The following is a 15,680-nucleotide window of genomic DNA, read 5'->3' on the forward strand; positions in this document are numbered from 1 at the left end:
CGTGTCACCATTTCGTAGGTCGGGACAAATCATCCTCCATCAATTTTAATTTAAATATATATTTCAATTTTGCATAAAAACTAAAAAGAAAATAAACTTAAATATATATATATATATATATATATATATATATTAGTTTTAAAAATAAATATATATCCAAAAAATACATATTCCGAAATATATCAGATATATATTTCTGAAATATATATTTCAGTTTTAAACCAATAAACCAACCCAAACTAACTTTTCATGTTTGAGTTAGTTTTGCTTCATGATCGATCAGTTTCAGTTTGATGATTTAGTAACTCGACTAGATTGAGTCGATTGAAGAAAATGTCTTAAACCGACCCAACCGGACCAATGAACAACCCTACTCACTAGTAGAGGCTTGGCATCGGGTGCCCGAGCCCGCGATCTAGCACCTATTAATAGGTGGGTCTGGAATTTGGAACGTGTACCGTAGTACCGCACGTGAGACGTCAAGAGGAGAGATTTGGTTAGGATTCGGGTCCTATGGACGGGAACCTTTGGGTAATGGGCAGGGCACTGAAAGTGAACACGTGTGAGCAGGGTTTCAAATTTGGGTTTCTAGCCGATAGAGGTAACTTTTCACTCTTAATGTCATTAAAAGGTATGCTCCTTTGAGAATGTCAGCTTTAAGGCATCTCTGTTAAAACCCCAATCACTTGTTGCTTTCTGATGGCTTCCCAACATCGGTCTCTATTGTAGACCAAAAGCTTCTTTATTCACCCAGTGCAGCTTTACGAGCTGATGTTGTGGTGGCCATAGATGGTGTTAATGTCAACTATGTAGGGGTATTTTTGTCTTTATGCTTATGTTTAAGTTGTTGATGTGTAAGGTTATGTTAGATCTTATGTCTCTCACTTAAGTAGGGGCACATGTGTCATTTCCTGATTAAGTGTTTTATAAAAACAAATCTGGTTGAATGGGAGAGTGATCTTTTTTCTTTCTTATTCGAAAAAGAACTTTCTCTCCCTTTCTTCTCTTCTCTTTCTCTCTCTCTTTCTCTCTTTCTTTTTCTTCGACTGTTATCAGTCTAATAGGATTCAAGGGCAGGCCGAATCCTAATATGGTATCAGAGCCAAACTGAGCAAATTGAAACTACCCAAAATTCTATTCTTTGCACACCTAGTCTTGGGTTTTCTCTTGTTCTCTTCGCCATCAGTTGGAAATAAGGGAAAGGGATGAAAAGGAGTGATCACCCTCTTCCCTTGGAGGTTTCTATGCCTCCAATTGTGTTGTTCGTGGTTGGTTGCTGTGTTTTCTAAGAAGCCCTTCCCAAATTGATGAAGAAAAGAGGGCTGATTCGTGTGGTGCAGTAGGTGTCTTGTATAGTCTGATTTTCGGGTGATTAGGTAAGAGGTTTCTATTTAATAATGATAAATGTGTTTCAGAATGTATGGTGGGAATTCAGATTGTAGTGTGTTAGGGTTTATGCAAATTTCAGTGTGATTCAAAGGGGGAGTGATCCTCAAACAGTGTGGTGAGATTTCAGGTAGTCGTGGGGTAGGGTTGTGGTGTAGAGAGTGCAGTTTTCAGCAATAATAAGTGTTGAAAAAGTGTGGTTCAGTGTGCAGTGTGGTTTAGTTTGCAGTGTGCCGAATTCAGCAATGGGAGACAACAATGACAATGAGACTAGTGTGATGGTCCCTACTGACTACCTGAATGTTCAGATGACCTCTTTTAAACTGAATGGAGAAAATTATGTATCGTGGGCTAAATCTGTAGAAGTCTTTCTTAAGGCAAAGATGAAGGTGAAACACATATGGAAATAAAGACCTTCCACTGATTCTCACGAGTATGATGACAGGGAACAAGAAGATGCACAGATTATCACATGGTTATGGAACAGTATGGAATCCAAGATTTGTGTGAATTTTATGTTTCTTGATATTGCCAAGGAAGTGTGGGACCATTCTAAGAAGTTGTATTCGGGTCAAGACAGCACAACTAGAGTATATCAACTGTATCAGGAATACTTTAATCTACAACAAGGTAATTAGTCTTGAGGAGTCCTATTCTTGTATGAGAAACATTCATAATGAATTAAATGTCTATCACCCCTCACTTCCGATGTCAAAATTCAACAACAACAGAGGGAACAACTAGATGTGACTCGAATTTTGGTGGGGCTGAAGTCTGAATATGAACCAGTGTGGGCTCAAATACTAGGAGGATCAACTCTCCCTTCCTTAGAAGAGGTGTTTGCTCGATTTAGGAGGATTTCTATTGGATCTACCGATAACTCTAGTGTTTCCGACATATCAGCTTTTGCAGTTTCAAGGGGCTATGGTGTTAGAGGTGGAGTTTGGAGAGCTCAGTCTGGTCGTAGTGGTGGCAGTGGACCAGTATATGGTTGTAGTGGTGGTGGTGGACCTACATATAACCGTGGTGGTGGTCGTACTGGAGGTCAAGATTCAGGGGGAGCCTGTGGCAGAGGATGTAGTTCAAGTCCAAGGAGATGTACACATTGTGGTATGGATGGACATACCATTAATTATTGCTATGATTTGCATGGTCCACCTTCAACTTGGGATAATCATGCCATGACTAGTGATAGGAGCTTCAGACAGGAGAGTCGTTCAGCTGATCAGATGCTTCCTACATCCATAGATATTCCTAGGAAGGAGATGATGAGTGTTCCCCATGATGAGTATGAGATGTTTGTCAAGGCCGCATCTCAGCAGAACACGACCACTCTTGCACACTCAGGTATGGCTTGTTTGGCATCCACACCCAATCCCTGGATTATTGACTCTGGGACCTCCGATCACATTGCTGGAACTCCAGGTGTGTTTTCTTCCCTCTCTCATTGCCAACGTCACAATCTGTTACCCTTGCTAATGGTTCCACATCCTCCATTTGTAGTTTTGATAATGTTAACATGGACCCTTTACCCTTATCCTCAGTTTTGTATGTCCCTAAATTAATGTTTGACCTTATGTCAGTTAGTAAGTTGACCAAGTCTCTCAATTTCTCTATTATTTTTTACCCTTCTTCGTGTATTTTCCAAGATCTCAAGACGGGGATGAAGATTGGTAGAGGGCATGAAGTTGGTGGATTGTATTATCTTGATAGTGGTAGAAGTACGTCAACAACTCTCCAGTCATCTCTTTCTCCTCTCCACTGGCACTATTGATTTGTTCATCCTTCGCTAAAAGTTTTGAAGTCTTTGGTTTCTTCATTGAATCATCTTTTTGTTTTGGATTGTGAATCGTATCAATTGGGGAAACATCAACATGTTTCCTTTAGTCCTAGGGTTGATAACCGTATGTCAAGTTATTTTCCTTTGGTTCATTCAGATGTTTGGAGTCCTTATAAAGTAATGCCATACAATGGATATAAATATTTTGTCATTTTTGTTGATGAGTACTCAAGGATGACGTGGCTTTATTTAATGAAAAAAATGAGTGAATTGTTTGCCATTTTCCAAAAATTTTATGCTGAAATGCTGTGAATATTTCTTTACATCATTTCAATAATATTTAGACCAACATGGCGTTATCCATCAGACTTCATGTACCTACATCCCACAACAAAATTGGGTGATTGAGAGAAAGAATCGTTATCTTTTGGAAATTGCTCGATCCCTCATGCACCACGTGAATGTACCCAAACACCAAACCTTTTTGGAGTGATGTAGTGCTTATTTCTTGCTTCTTGATAAACCAGATGCCCAAGTCTATCCTTGATGGTCATTCTCCATTCACCACTTTATTTCCTACATTGTCTCCATTTCCTCTTTCTCCTTGGGTTTTGGGTGTGTCTGCTTCATTCCTAATCTAGGGCCAGGAAGGGACAAGTTAGATGCACGATCCATAAGTGCATCTCCTTAGCTATTCTCAGACTCAGAAAGGGTATAAGTGTTATCATCCTAGCTTTTGATGTTACTTTATGTGTGCTGATGTTACTTTCTTTGAGTCTACTCCATTTTTCTTGGGGTCCAGTGATGCTTCTTCCTCCTCATTACTTCCTCCCCTTCCTCTTCCAGTTGCGGATTCTGTTCCTCTTGTTCCAGTTGTGACCAAGTCCTTGCCTCTGGTGCCACCACCTGTTGAATGGCCACCTATTTGTTAAGTGTATACACATCGCCAACATGTACGGGCTCCTCCTCAGCTCCATCATCGTTGACAGATATGGTAGTTGTCCCTACACCAGCCCCAACCCCAGTATATGATCTTGATCTTCCCATTGCCTTGCGGAAAGGTAAACGTAGTTGTACCCTTCATCTTATTTCTAATTATGTTTCTCTCACTCACTTTCTGGTTTTCATCACTAGTTTATCTCCTTGTTATCCTCTATTGTTGTCCCTAAGGATGTCTAGGAAGTCATTGCCTCTCCAGGGTGGCACCATGCAATGGAAGAAGAACTATCAGCTCAAACTCATAATCATACATGGGACTTCACCACTCTTCCTCCTAATAAGCAGGTTGTCGGTCGTAAGTGGGTTTATATTGTTAAGTACTTACCTGATGGTAGTGTAGAGCAACTAAAAGCTAGAATAGTTGTCAAAGGTACTCCCAAACTTATGGTATTGACTACATAGAGACCTCCCCAATTGCTAAGATCGGCTCAGTTCGTATTGTGATTTCTCTTGCTGCTATGTATGATTAACCCCTCTATTAGCTTGATATCAAGAATGATTTCTTGCATGGTGATTTTCTCGATGAGGTCTATATGGAGCAACCACTAGGGTTTGTTGCTTAGGGGGAGGATGATAAAGTGTGCCGACTAAAAAAGGCCATTTATGGGCTTAAACAGTTTCCTGGAGCATGGTTTGGTAGGTTCAGTGAGGTGGTAAAAGAGTTTGGTATGAAACAGTGCCAAGTTGACCATTTAGTCTTCAGTCGTGACTCTCAGGCTAGAAAGATCCTATTGGTGGTGTATGTAGATGATATTGTTATTACCGGGAATGATAAAGTGGGAATTGATAGGTTGAAAACTTTTCTGCAATAACATTTTCAGACAAAGGACCTTGGTAAACTAAAATATTTCTTGAGGATAAAAATAGCAAGGTCTAAGCATGGTATTAACTTGTATCAGAGGAAATATGTCATTGATTTGTTGGAAGAAACAGGTCTGTTAGGTGCTAAACCAGCTGAAACACCAATGGAAACAAATACTAAGCTGAGTAGTGATATGGGTGAAGAGTTTGAAGACCCTAGCAGATATCAGTAGCTTGTAGGTAAACTGAACTACCTAACCATTACCCAGCTAGACATTTCATTTGCAATTAATGTGGTAAGTCAGTTCATGCAAAAACCTCGGGTTCCACATTTGAATGCAGTTCTAAGGATTGTAATGTATTTAAAGGGGGCTCCTGGTTGTGGTTTGATATACAAAAGTGGTGGAAAACTTGAAATACAAGGATATACTGATGCTGATTGGGCCGGTTCTATATCTAATAGGAGATCTACTACAGGCTATTATACTTTTCTTGGGGTAATCTGGTGACATGGAAAAGTAAGAAGCAAACAGTTGTGGTAAGAAGCAGTGTAGAGGCAGAATATAAAGCTATAGCACATACTACTTGTGAATTAGTGTGGCTAAGGAACCTTCTACAGGAGATGGGATACACTATTGACACTCCAATGAAGCTCTATTGTGACAATCAGGCTGTAGTCTATATTTCCTTTAATCCACTGTTTCATGAGAGAACCAAGTAAATAGAGGTTGACTGTTACTTTGTGAGAGAGAAGGTGCTAAGTGGAGTGATAGATACTGCATATGTTAACACAGGAAACCAGTGGGCAGACTTGTTTACTAAAGGGTTGAGTCGGGGAAGAGTAGACAACATATGTAACAAGCTAGGATTATATAATATATACTCACCAGCTTGAGGGGGAGTGTTAATGTCGATTATGTAGGGGTATTTTTGTCTTTATGCTTATGTTTAAGTTGATGATGTGTAAGGTTATGTTAGATCTTATGTCCCTCACTTAAGTCAGTGCACATGTGTCATTTCCATATTAATAGTAATATAAAAACAAATATGGCCGAATGGGAGAGTGATCTTTTTTCTCTCTTGTTTGAACCAAAACTTTCTCTCCCTCTCTTCTCTTCTCTTCTTTTTCTTCTTCTTCTTCTTCTCTCTCTTTCTCTCTTTCTTTTACTTCAACTATTATCAGTCTAGCAGGATTCAAGGGCAAGCCAAATACTAATAGATGGGTCTGGCAATTACAAGTGTAGGATGGGGATGCAAGGCTAGGTTGGAAGAGAGGCCTCTCGAGTAAGGGAAAGTGAAGGTCTTTAGGTAAAGGGCTTCGAAAATGAGAGGATTGTGGATACTCGACAGTATCAGTAACAAATACTTAAGATCCGGATGTGTTCTAATGTGAGGAGGATCTCTATATATGGAGGAGATCCCTAGATCCTAAAAGGTAGGAGATTAAGATATTCGTTCCGTATCAGGGAAGGGAATATTTGATTCGCTGTCAATCATTGGGTGTGCTACTGAGGTATTGACACGTGTTTCCTAAGGATCTTCTTAAGGATTAGCTTTCATTATCGTTGAGATTCCTCATTACTCACGTGTACTACTACCTTTTTGCGCATCATGACTATTCCTATGTGGCAACAGTGACGTCACCGTTCAGCGGTACTTCGTCAGTTCTATGTGGTGGCTTGCAAAGTACTTTGTTGTCTTGGGTTTGCGTCTGTCTGGGTACACACGGGCCTCGTTGTAGGCTCGGCTTACTATCCTTTCTATCCCGTTATCCAAAGTGGGCTCGCAGGTCGTAAGTTCATCAAACGTTATAGTGGGTGTGGCTTTATCGCACACTTAGGTGTGTTTGGGTCTCTTGGGTGGGTCTTTCTAAGGTTTATTTAAGTTTGGGCGTTAACTAAACTTGGTGAGCAGCGGGTTTTTCACAACTTTGCTTAATGTTTTGCGGGTTTATCGCAAAGGTGGCGATGTACTGAAAGTTCATCGCAGCTTGTGGGTTGATTGCAAGCTGCTTGTGAGTGTTTCTATGGCATTAATCTTAATATCTAAGTGTTCTTTAAGGGTTTGGGTGATTTGTACATACCTACAACAAGACCATCTCTCAAGCGGTGACTATTGCTCTAGGAGGTGGGTTGAAGAGATTTGTAATATATGTGAAAAGAGGAGTTTACAAAGAAACCATTGAGGTTAAGGCGCCAAACATCATGTTAATTGGAGACGGGATCGATGTTACAGTTGTTACCAGCAGTAAGGGTATCCAGGATGCTGGCACAACTTTCCGATCAACAACAGTTGGTAATTAATTATGCTCTCTCTCTCTCTCTATATATATATTGCATGTGTGCCTCATATATAAGACATACTTAGATGGGTTATGGCATCTCTTCAAGGATCACTGGCAATGGGTTCATTGCTCAGGATACGACGTTCGAAAACACAATGGGACTCTAGAAGCACCAAGCAGTTGCCCTCCACTCATGTTCGGATCTCTTGGTGTTCTACCGATGCAGCTTCAAGGGTTACCAAGACACCTTATATGAGCACAGTAAGCGCCAATTCTACCGCAACTGCGACTTCTATGGCACAGTTGATTTCATCTGGGGAGATGTCGCCGCTGTTCTCCAGAATTGCAACATCTATGTTAGAAAGCCCATAAGCGGTCAGAAGAATACTGTGACTGCTCAAGGACGGACAAACCTCAACAAGAACACAGGCATTTCAATCCACAATCCACTGATAACAACCTCTTTTGACTTGAAGGTTGTTCAGGGTTCATTCAAGACATACCTCGGGCGGCCATGGCAGAAGTACTCGAGGACAGTGTTCATGAAGACATCTCTTGACGGCCTGATCGACTCGGCAGGGTGGCTCAAGTGGAGTGGCAATTTTGCGTTAAGCACTTTGTACCATGGGGAGTTCTTGAACACTGGTCTCGGTGCAAGCACAAGTGGGCGAGTAAAGTGGGTAGGTTTTCACATCATGATCAAAGCTTACGCCCAAAAATTCACCGTCGGGAGCTTCTTGGGAGGAAGCTCTTGGATTGCAGCTACTGGAGTTTATTAGCAACAAATAGATGAACAGGGTTCCATATGAAGAACGAAGGCAACAATAGGGTTTATTTTCAACTTTGGAGAGAGAGGACTAGGATTTCTTATAGTTTTTCATTTCTTTATGAAGAAGAAGAGTGGAGTTTCAAATGTTTCAGTCGATTACCAGGAAGAGAAGGCGGAGAGATTTCTTTGGGTTTTCGATACATTTTGTAGAAAAGAGGAAGAGGGGCAATTTTATCATAAAAATGCATCAAAGGCATTTCCCATTTCCCATATGGTAGATGCACCACGTGTTTTACTGCCCTTTTGTGATATTACCTTGCAAAAGATGCCTTGTCTTTGATATTTTACAAACGAACTACTTTTTATTGCTAATAGAGGTCAAAAGTTACCTCTTCATGCCAGAATCCCTTCAAATTTCAACTTTCAACTCGGGCAGGTTGTATTGGGCCAAATAATAAGACTTGGACCTTGGGTGCAAGCTTCAGCCTACCCCAACCTAGGTTAAAAGCCTGATATGACCAGCCCAAAACCCAATCTGACCTAAACCTTACACAATAAAATTCAGTTGGGCCTCAGTTGGGGTGGGCTTGTGTGGACGGTGTATAATAGTCTTTTAAATCTAGTGTATGCGCGTACATGGCAGTTTGAAGTGATGATGATAATAATAATATTTTAATGTTTTTATTAGAATTCATAAAACAAAGAAAAGTGATCAAACCATGATGTTAAATTTATTAGAATCCAAATGTTCTTATGGTTGTGTTTGGAAACGATGCAAATGGAGTGTAAATTCTGGTTTAGGGTAAATTTGCACTCCGGTTCACTTTTGCCTGTGTTTGGCAACATTAAATTTATTAGGGGTGAGCATTATTCAGTTAAAACCGAAAAACCGAATCGAAAATTTCGGTTTTGGTTTTTTTGGTTTGTAAAATTTCGGTTCCGATTTCGGTTTTCAGCTTTAGAAATTCGGTTAACCGAAAAACATGAATTAGTCAAACTTTATTATCTATAATATATATATTAACATATAATATGTATAAAATATATTATATTGTATTATATTATGTATTAAAATATATAATTTATTATATACATTGTATAATATATATTAAAATATATATAATGTTGAAATATAGTTTTAACTGAAAACTAAACAAAAAATTTTGGTTTCGATTATTTTGGTTTCGGTTTTGGTTTTTCATTTAAAAATTTGGTTTTAAAAATTTTGGTTTATTCGGTTCAGTTTTTAACCGAATAAACTATTTGCTCACCCCTAAAATTTATGCATTGACAAATGACAAACCAATGCATATACATTGATAATAAGATGTAAAAGTACATCAATAAAAAAAGAAGTAAATTTGCATTCAAGCGGGCTTTTGATAAAAAAAAAACATATGTTTTATTGGAATTCATGTTTGCATCCATTACAGCTAAAAGTCTATTTGGTAGGAAGGTAAATTTGTCACTGCGAAACTAACCCAATTTTGCAATTTATATGAACCGTTTTACACTCTACATATTTGCATTTACACTTATTTGCATCGTTTTTAAACGCAGCCTATAGTTTCTATCTATGTTTTCAATATGTGGTTGAACTATAGAGTTAAATTTACTAGTTTGTTATTTGGACACATTTTTTAAGCATCTTTTAACCTAAACCACTTTATATTATATAAAAAAAAAATCATTGACTTGGTCAACAACCAAATGAGGTCCTTCTTTATTAGTGCATCCTCAGTGGTGTTTTTCTTTTCAAAGTACACCAGATTTCCCTTGACGTTTTATAGGTACTATAAATATCAAATAGAGAGTAAGACAACGAATTCAAAATCTGCCCCTAATATAAATATCATCCTTCTTGAATATTTGATTTACAACAGTCCTAGCAAGTTCATGTTCTTGATTCGATTCAACAGGACAATATATAGGCTAGATTATGATTCTCAAGGAAAATCGTGATTTTCTTAGACCACCTATGATAGTTATTTCCATCAAAATGTTCAAACTTTTACAAATCAAGGTGGGGATTCATCATAGCCATTAAGACAGTTTTAAGATTATTGAAAAAATATGAAGTAATATGGTTGTAACGAAGATGAAACCAGTTCCCAAACAACTAAATCCGAACTACAGAAAAATAAAATAGTGACCTGATAAAGAACGAATGAAACTTATAGATGGTAGTTGAGTCGCAGCAACTGTTCGCTCTCCTTAAACTCGATTTCCCCACCTCTCGGAGTATTCCTGTTGGTACAGAAGATTTCTGGTGGTCGGTCTCCAAGATACAACAGCTCTCAGCCTTGGCATTGTGTGCACTCACAATCCAAAGCAGCAAACTAGTATATTAGGTATGCCCAATACGTCCAATAGAGAGAGAAAATAGTAGTGGGAGAGAGAAAGAACATGAAGAAAGTAATTTTCGATATGCTCAAAATCACAGAAAACTTGGCCATTGAGTAGGCTTAATGCCAATATAGCAACGTTTCCCACTAACGTTGGGAGTTCTCCCATGATTAGGAGAGTATGGCGGCTACAAGAACTTTTAATTAAAATGTTAAAGCCTTAAAAGAAAAAAAAAAAGAAAATAAATAAAGGTAGAGCAAGGGCCCTAGACCTACAAGCGTGACACAACACAACACGACATGACAGACACAACGGGCAGGCGCACGCGTGTGTTAGCCCAGCCCAGCCCGGTGTGTGCGTACATGTGATGGTCCTGCAGGTGCACTCTCTCCAGATGCCTCAAAAACAACCCAAAAGCACAATGTATAAGATAAATCCAAGAGGAATGCTCTTTCTAGTCCATATGAGACTCGAGCCACTCCAAAAGTAAACAAAATAAAAAGCAGATAGCATTAATTTGAATCACACAAAAAAAAGACAAAATACCAACAATAAAATATTTAAGTATTATTTTTCTGCTCGTATTTATTAGTAATAATCTTGGTTTTAATGTTATATATTTACTTTTTTTTAGGAATATTAAGTTGCATTTAAAATATGGGAGAGGTTGAGAAAAGGTCAATGTTTCAAGTCTCATAAAACCTTTTTCATGTGGGGTGACCTAACCAAGCCCATTTGAGGATGGGAGGCCCAACCCATGAACGCCAGAGTAGGGAATGGGATCCGCTACAGTAGGGGTTACCCTGCCACCTTCGTATGGAACCAACCACAGTGCTACCACATGGTCCTGTTAGAACCGCTAACAACCCCCGTATGGCTCCCATCTCAGGCGTTCATCTGCACCTACCTCCAGGCAGGTCAAGTATAAATAGGGGTGCCCCCCTCCAGGTAAAGGGGTTACAATCTACATCATATAACTATTACCTTAATTGCTCTAGCCTAGAGCTAGCCACTAGGATCCTCTCTTGGGGCTTTCTCTCTCTCTTTCTCTTCTCGTACCCTGTACTAACTTGACCGTCGGAGACTCCGCCTCGGGTTCTTACCCGGGGTCCTCTAACGAGCTCCTGTCTTCCAGTAGAGATTGGATATCTACCTTTGGCTCCTACCGTACTCGGAGACCACCCTGCCTCGGATTACACACCTCGGCCTCGGCAGCATCCCATCCGAGCCCTCAAAGCCTTCGACCAACCTTCAAAGCTCGGGGACCAAATTACCATGTTGTCCTCAACCATTCCGAGAAGCAACAATTGGCGCCGTCTGTGGGAACCGAAAGCAAATTAACTAGTCCCCGAGCACCCACAATTCAATATGATACGAAGAACGAGAAATACCCAAAACCTCGAAACCAATGAACAGATCTAGGTCGTACTTGACCGCCTGGAATAGTTGACATAGCGAGTTGAGCAGAACCTCCCCCAAGCAGAAGGTCTTCCCCAATGTGATTGCCCCACCGGGGATGGGGAGTCAACGCAGCCAGGCCAGCACGGGTCCATCACCTAGTCGGCCCCTTGCGCCGGCCATGCACAACGAGCCGATCCCCCAGAATCTGGGAGCAGTCGCCCGGCCGACCCACGCTCCATCACTTTCATGCCTCCCAGCCTAAGGGATGATAATTCTGGACCCCTCAGCCAAAGAGGGGGGAACTCTAGACCTCCCAGCAGAAGAGAGGAAGAACTAGGACAGTCGGAGGACAACCACCAACCCTCCAAACAGCATCACCGATGCTAGAGGGCCGACCCAAGGGATGAAGGCGGTAGCCGAGACCGCCCAAACGTTCACTCCCGAGCCTCTTCCCCTCATGTCACGGACCTTCGAAACATTCTGAATGACCGTTGCGCTAGGTGCAAGGCGCGCGGCCTCGACTCTGAGCACTCTGGCGTCCGCACCGAACACCATTGCACCCACGAATAACTGGAGGTCCACGACCTCGACCCTTGGTCTCCATGCATGCCACCATCAGCGGACTCCTACCCGGCTCAGTCCTCAAATGCTCCGTGGCCAAGAGCCAGCCGAAGACGAAGCTGGAGTTCTTAGAAAGGGCCTAGAAATACATTGCAGTTGAGGAGGCTTCGACCACAGATGCCCAAGAGAGGGGCATGGAGCATTGGGACAGAGCCCCCGAGAAGAAGAGGAAGAACGGAGACCAGAACCATAACAACAATAGAAAGCTTTTGGCCTCGGCCTTGGATTACAACCAATACATGCCACTCAACTCCACCCGCACGTAGATTCTGATGTAGATCGGGCAGGAGAAATTTATGAAGTGGCCTGAGAAGTTGAAGAAGAACCCTCATCGAGGGAACCCTAAGAAGTACTGCAATTTTCACCGAGGCACAAGCCACGACACTGAGGACTGTTACGATCTCAAGAACGAGAGAGTCCCTCATTCGTTGGGGGCACCTCAAGCAGTACGTCGCGGGCGAGGCTGGCACCTCATCCCCTCAGCAACAACAGCAACACCAACAAGCAGCAGGCATCATTGGCGTCATAGTGGGAGGCACGGCCTCGGGTGGAGCCTTGGCTTCGGCTCGCAAAGCCTACGCCAGGTAGTTGAACATCCAAGAGTCGGCCCCCAAGAAGTTGAAATGAGAAGCCCTCTCCGTCATGGACGTGGACCTGAAGAGGGTAGCAATCCCCCATGATGATGTATTGGTGGTTTCAGCCATCATTTCAAACTCCATAGTCAAGAAGATCCTTGTAGACAGCGAGTCTTCCGTCGACATCCTCTTCTACGAAGCCTTTGAGAAGATGAAGATAGCTCCGGAGTGCCTTCAGCCAGTAGATGCCCCACTTGTCGACTTCTCCAGCAACATCATCAAGCTAGAGGGCAAGATCTCCCTACTAGTCACGAAAGTGATGGAGCCCCAACAGGTGACGAGGATGACAGAATTCCTGGTCATGAAGATTTGCTCACCCTACAATGCTATCATGGGACAAACGACCCTCCATGCACTTCGGGCAACCATCTCCTCCTACCACCTCGCCCTGAAATTCCCCACCGAGCATGGCATCGGAGTTGTTCATAGGGATCAACATGCTGCCCGCTAGTGTTATGTGGTAGCACTGACGGGCAAGAGCAAAGAGACCTTGCCACTTGAGGGCCTCGACCTCAGAGAGGAGCCAGCGAGCCGAGGCCAACCAATTGAGGACCTCGTCTCAGTTCCCCTAGACAAAGACGAGCCCGATAAGATCGTCCGCGTTGGGTCCAACCTTCCTCCCGAAGGCCTGTCTGAACTGGTAAGTTTCCTCAAACTTAATGCTAACGTCTTTGCTTGGTCCACCGCTGATATGCCTAGAATTGACCATTCGGTCAATACACAGTTTTCCTTTGCCAAGGACAGACCGCCTCGTCAACGCCACTGCAGGGTACGAGCTACTCAGATTCATGGACGCCTTCTCCGGATACAATCAAATAAAGATGCATCCAGATGATGAAAAAAAGACTCCATTCATCACAGAGCATGGCACGTACTGCTATCGTGTGATGCCTTTCGGCCTCAAGAATGCTGGAGCCACTTATCAGTGCCTTGTCAACAAAGTGTTCAAAAACTATATGGGGAAGAACGTCGAAGCCTACGTGGACGATATGGAAGAGCCTGAATTCCGAGGCCCATGTCTCGAACCTAGATGAGACCTTCAACACCTTGCGGAGGTATAATATGAAGCTCAACCCCAGCAAGTGTGCCTTCGATGTTACCACGGGCAAGTTCCTAGGCTTCGTCGCCACTCAGAGAGGCATTGAGGCTAATCCATAAAAGATACAAGACATCCTAGACATGGCTCCCCTACGAATGGTGAAGGAGACCCAAAAACTCACCGGCTGGATAGCTACCCTGAATTGTTTCATGTCAAAATCAGTAGACCATTGTCTGCCCTTCTTCCATGCCATCAAGAAGTTGAAAGAGTTCCAATGGACGGAAGAATGCCAGCACGCTTTTGATGAGCTCAAGGTCTACCTCTCCTCGCTTCCCCTCCTTGCCCGACCGGTCAAAGAGGAAACCCTATATTTGTACCTTTCGGTCAGGGATGAAGTAGTCAGTTCAATTTTCATCAGGGACGACGGTGTGCAGAAGCCAGTTTACTACGCCAGCAAGGTCCTCTACGACGCCGAAACCGTGTACCTCGAAGTAGAAAAGTTGGCATTTGCCCTCGTGGTCTCAGCTAGGAAGCATCAACCGTATTTCCAGGCCCGTACCATAGTGGTCCTAATGAATCAGCCCCCCAAAGTTGTCCTCGTTAAACCCAAAACCTCGGGACGCCTAATGAAATGGGCCATTGAGCTATCAGAGTTTGACATCCAGTACCAATTGAGGCCCACGATCAAGGCACGAGCCTTGACAGACTTTATAGTGGAATGTACCTTTAGCCGAGCCCCTCACCAGCCCCTGGGAGAGGCCGAAGGAGACCAGGGGGACGACGAGACTTGACCCCGATGGAATCTCTTTATTGATGGTTCCTCCAACGCTAAAGAAAGTGGAGTGGGCGTCATTCTCCTCACCCCAGATGATATCGCCTTGGAGTATGCGCTAAGGTTCGACTTCCCAGCATCAAACAACGAAGCCGAGTACGAGGCCCTCCTCGTTGGTTTACAGCTGGCCAGGGACCTCGGCTCCTCATACCTCGAAGCCTTCAGTGACTCCCAGCTAGTGGTGAATCAGGTGAATGGCAAGTACGGGGCTAGGGAACAAAGCATGTCCAAGTACCTCACCAAAGTCCAAGACCTAGCCCACCACTTCCAACGCTTCTCCCTGCAATGAGTCCCGCGAGTTGAGAATGCATGAGCAGATGCCCTCTCCAAATTGGCATGTACCTCAAGCGGAACTCCTAGCCGGGTCATGCACGTAGAGAAGCTGCTTTGACCCTCCATAGAGGAAGTCCAAGTATTCCTTGTAGAAGTCGAATCCTCATGGATAGACACTATCGTCAACTTTCTATCAATTGGGTGGTTGCCTGAAGGCAGAAATGAGGCAAAGTGACTCAAGCGATAGGAAACTCACTACACCTTACTGGAAGGGAAGCTATATCGAAGATTCTTCACATTGCCTTACCTCTGATGCCTTCGTCCGGAGGAGGGCAACTATGTGCTATGGGAAATTCACGAAGGCATCTATGGTAATCATCTCGGTGGAAGAGCCCTAGCTCAAAAAGCTCAGAGACAGGGCTACTTCTGGCCTACCCTCCACAAGGACCCAACAAAATTGGTGCAAAAGTGTGATTCCTTCCAGAGGCACGCCAACCTGTGCCATCAACCGGCC

The 15,680-nt window shown here is 42.8% G+C and overlaps 1 protein-coding gene and 1 pseudogene across 1 annotated transcript; both read left to right on the forward strand.

The window, feature by feature from the left end:
• The first annotated feature begins 534 nt into the window (after positions 1-534).
• Positions 535-8,029, forward strand: LOC104606234 (pectinesterase-like; annotated as a pseudogene).
• A 5,000-nt stretch (positions 8,030-13,029) lies between these two features.
• On the forward strand, positions 13,030-13,473 carry LOC148800784 (uncharacterized). Its single transcript, XM_088903842.1, has one exon. It carries the CDS (start codon positions 13,030-13,032, stop codon positions 13,471-13,473), a length of 444 nt encoding a protein of 147 aa, XP_088759968.1.
• Positions 13,474-15,680: the final 2,207 nt, after the last annotated feature.

This window comes from Nelumbo nucifera, chromosome 4, assembly GCF_055504915.1.
Source record: "Nelumbo nucifera cultivar China Antique chromosome 4, China Antique-T2T, whole genome shotgun sequence".
NCBI classification, from domain to species: domain Eukaryota; kingdom Viridiplantae; phylum Streptophyta; class Magnoliopsida; order Proteales; family Nelumbonaceae; genus Nelumbo; species Nelumbo nucifera.

What these genes read in the sequence shown, in the direction of transcription:
- LOC148800784 (XM_088903842.1), top strand. Translation starts at nt 13,030, where the DNA reads ATGGACGTGGACCTGAAGAGGGTAGCAATCCCCCATGATGATGTATTG.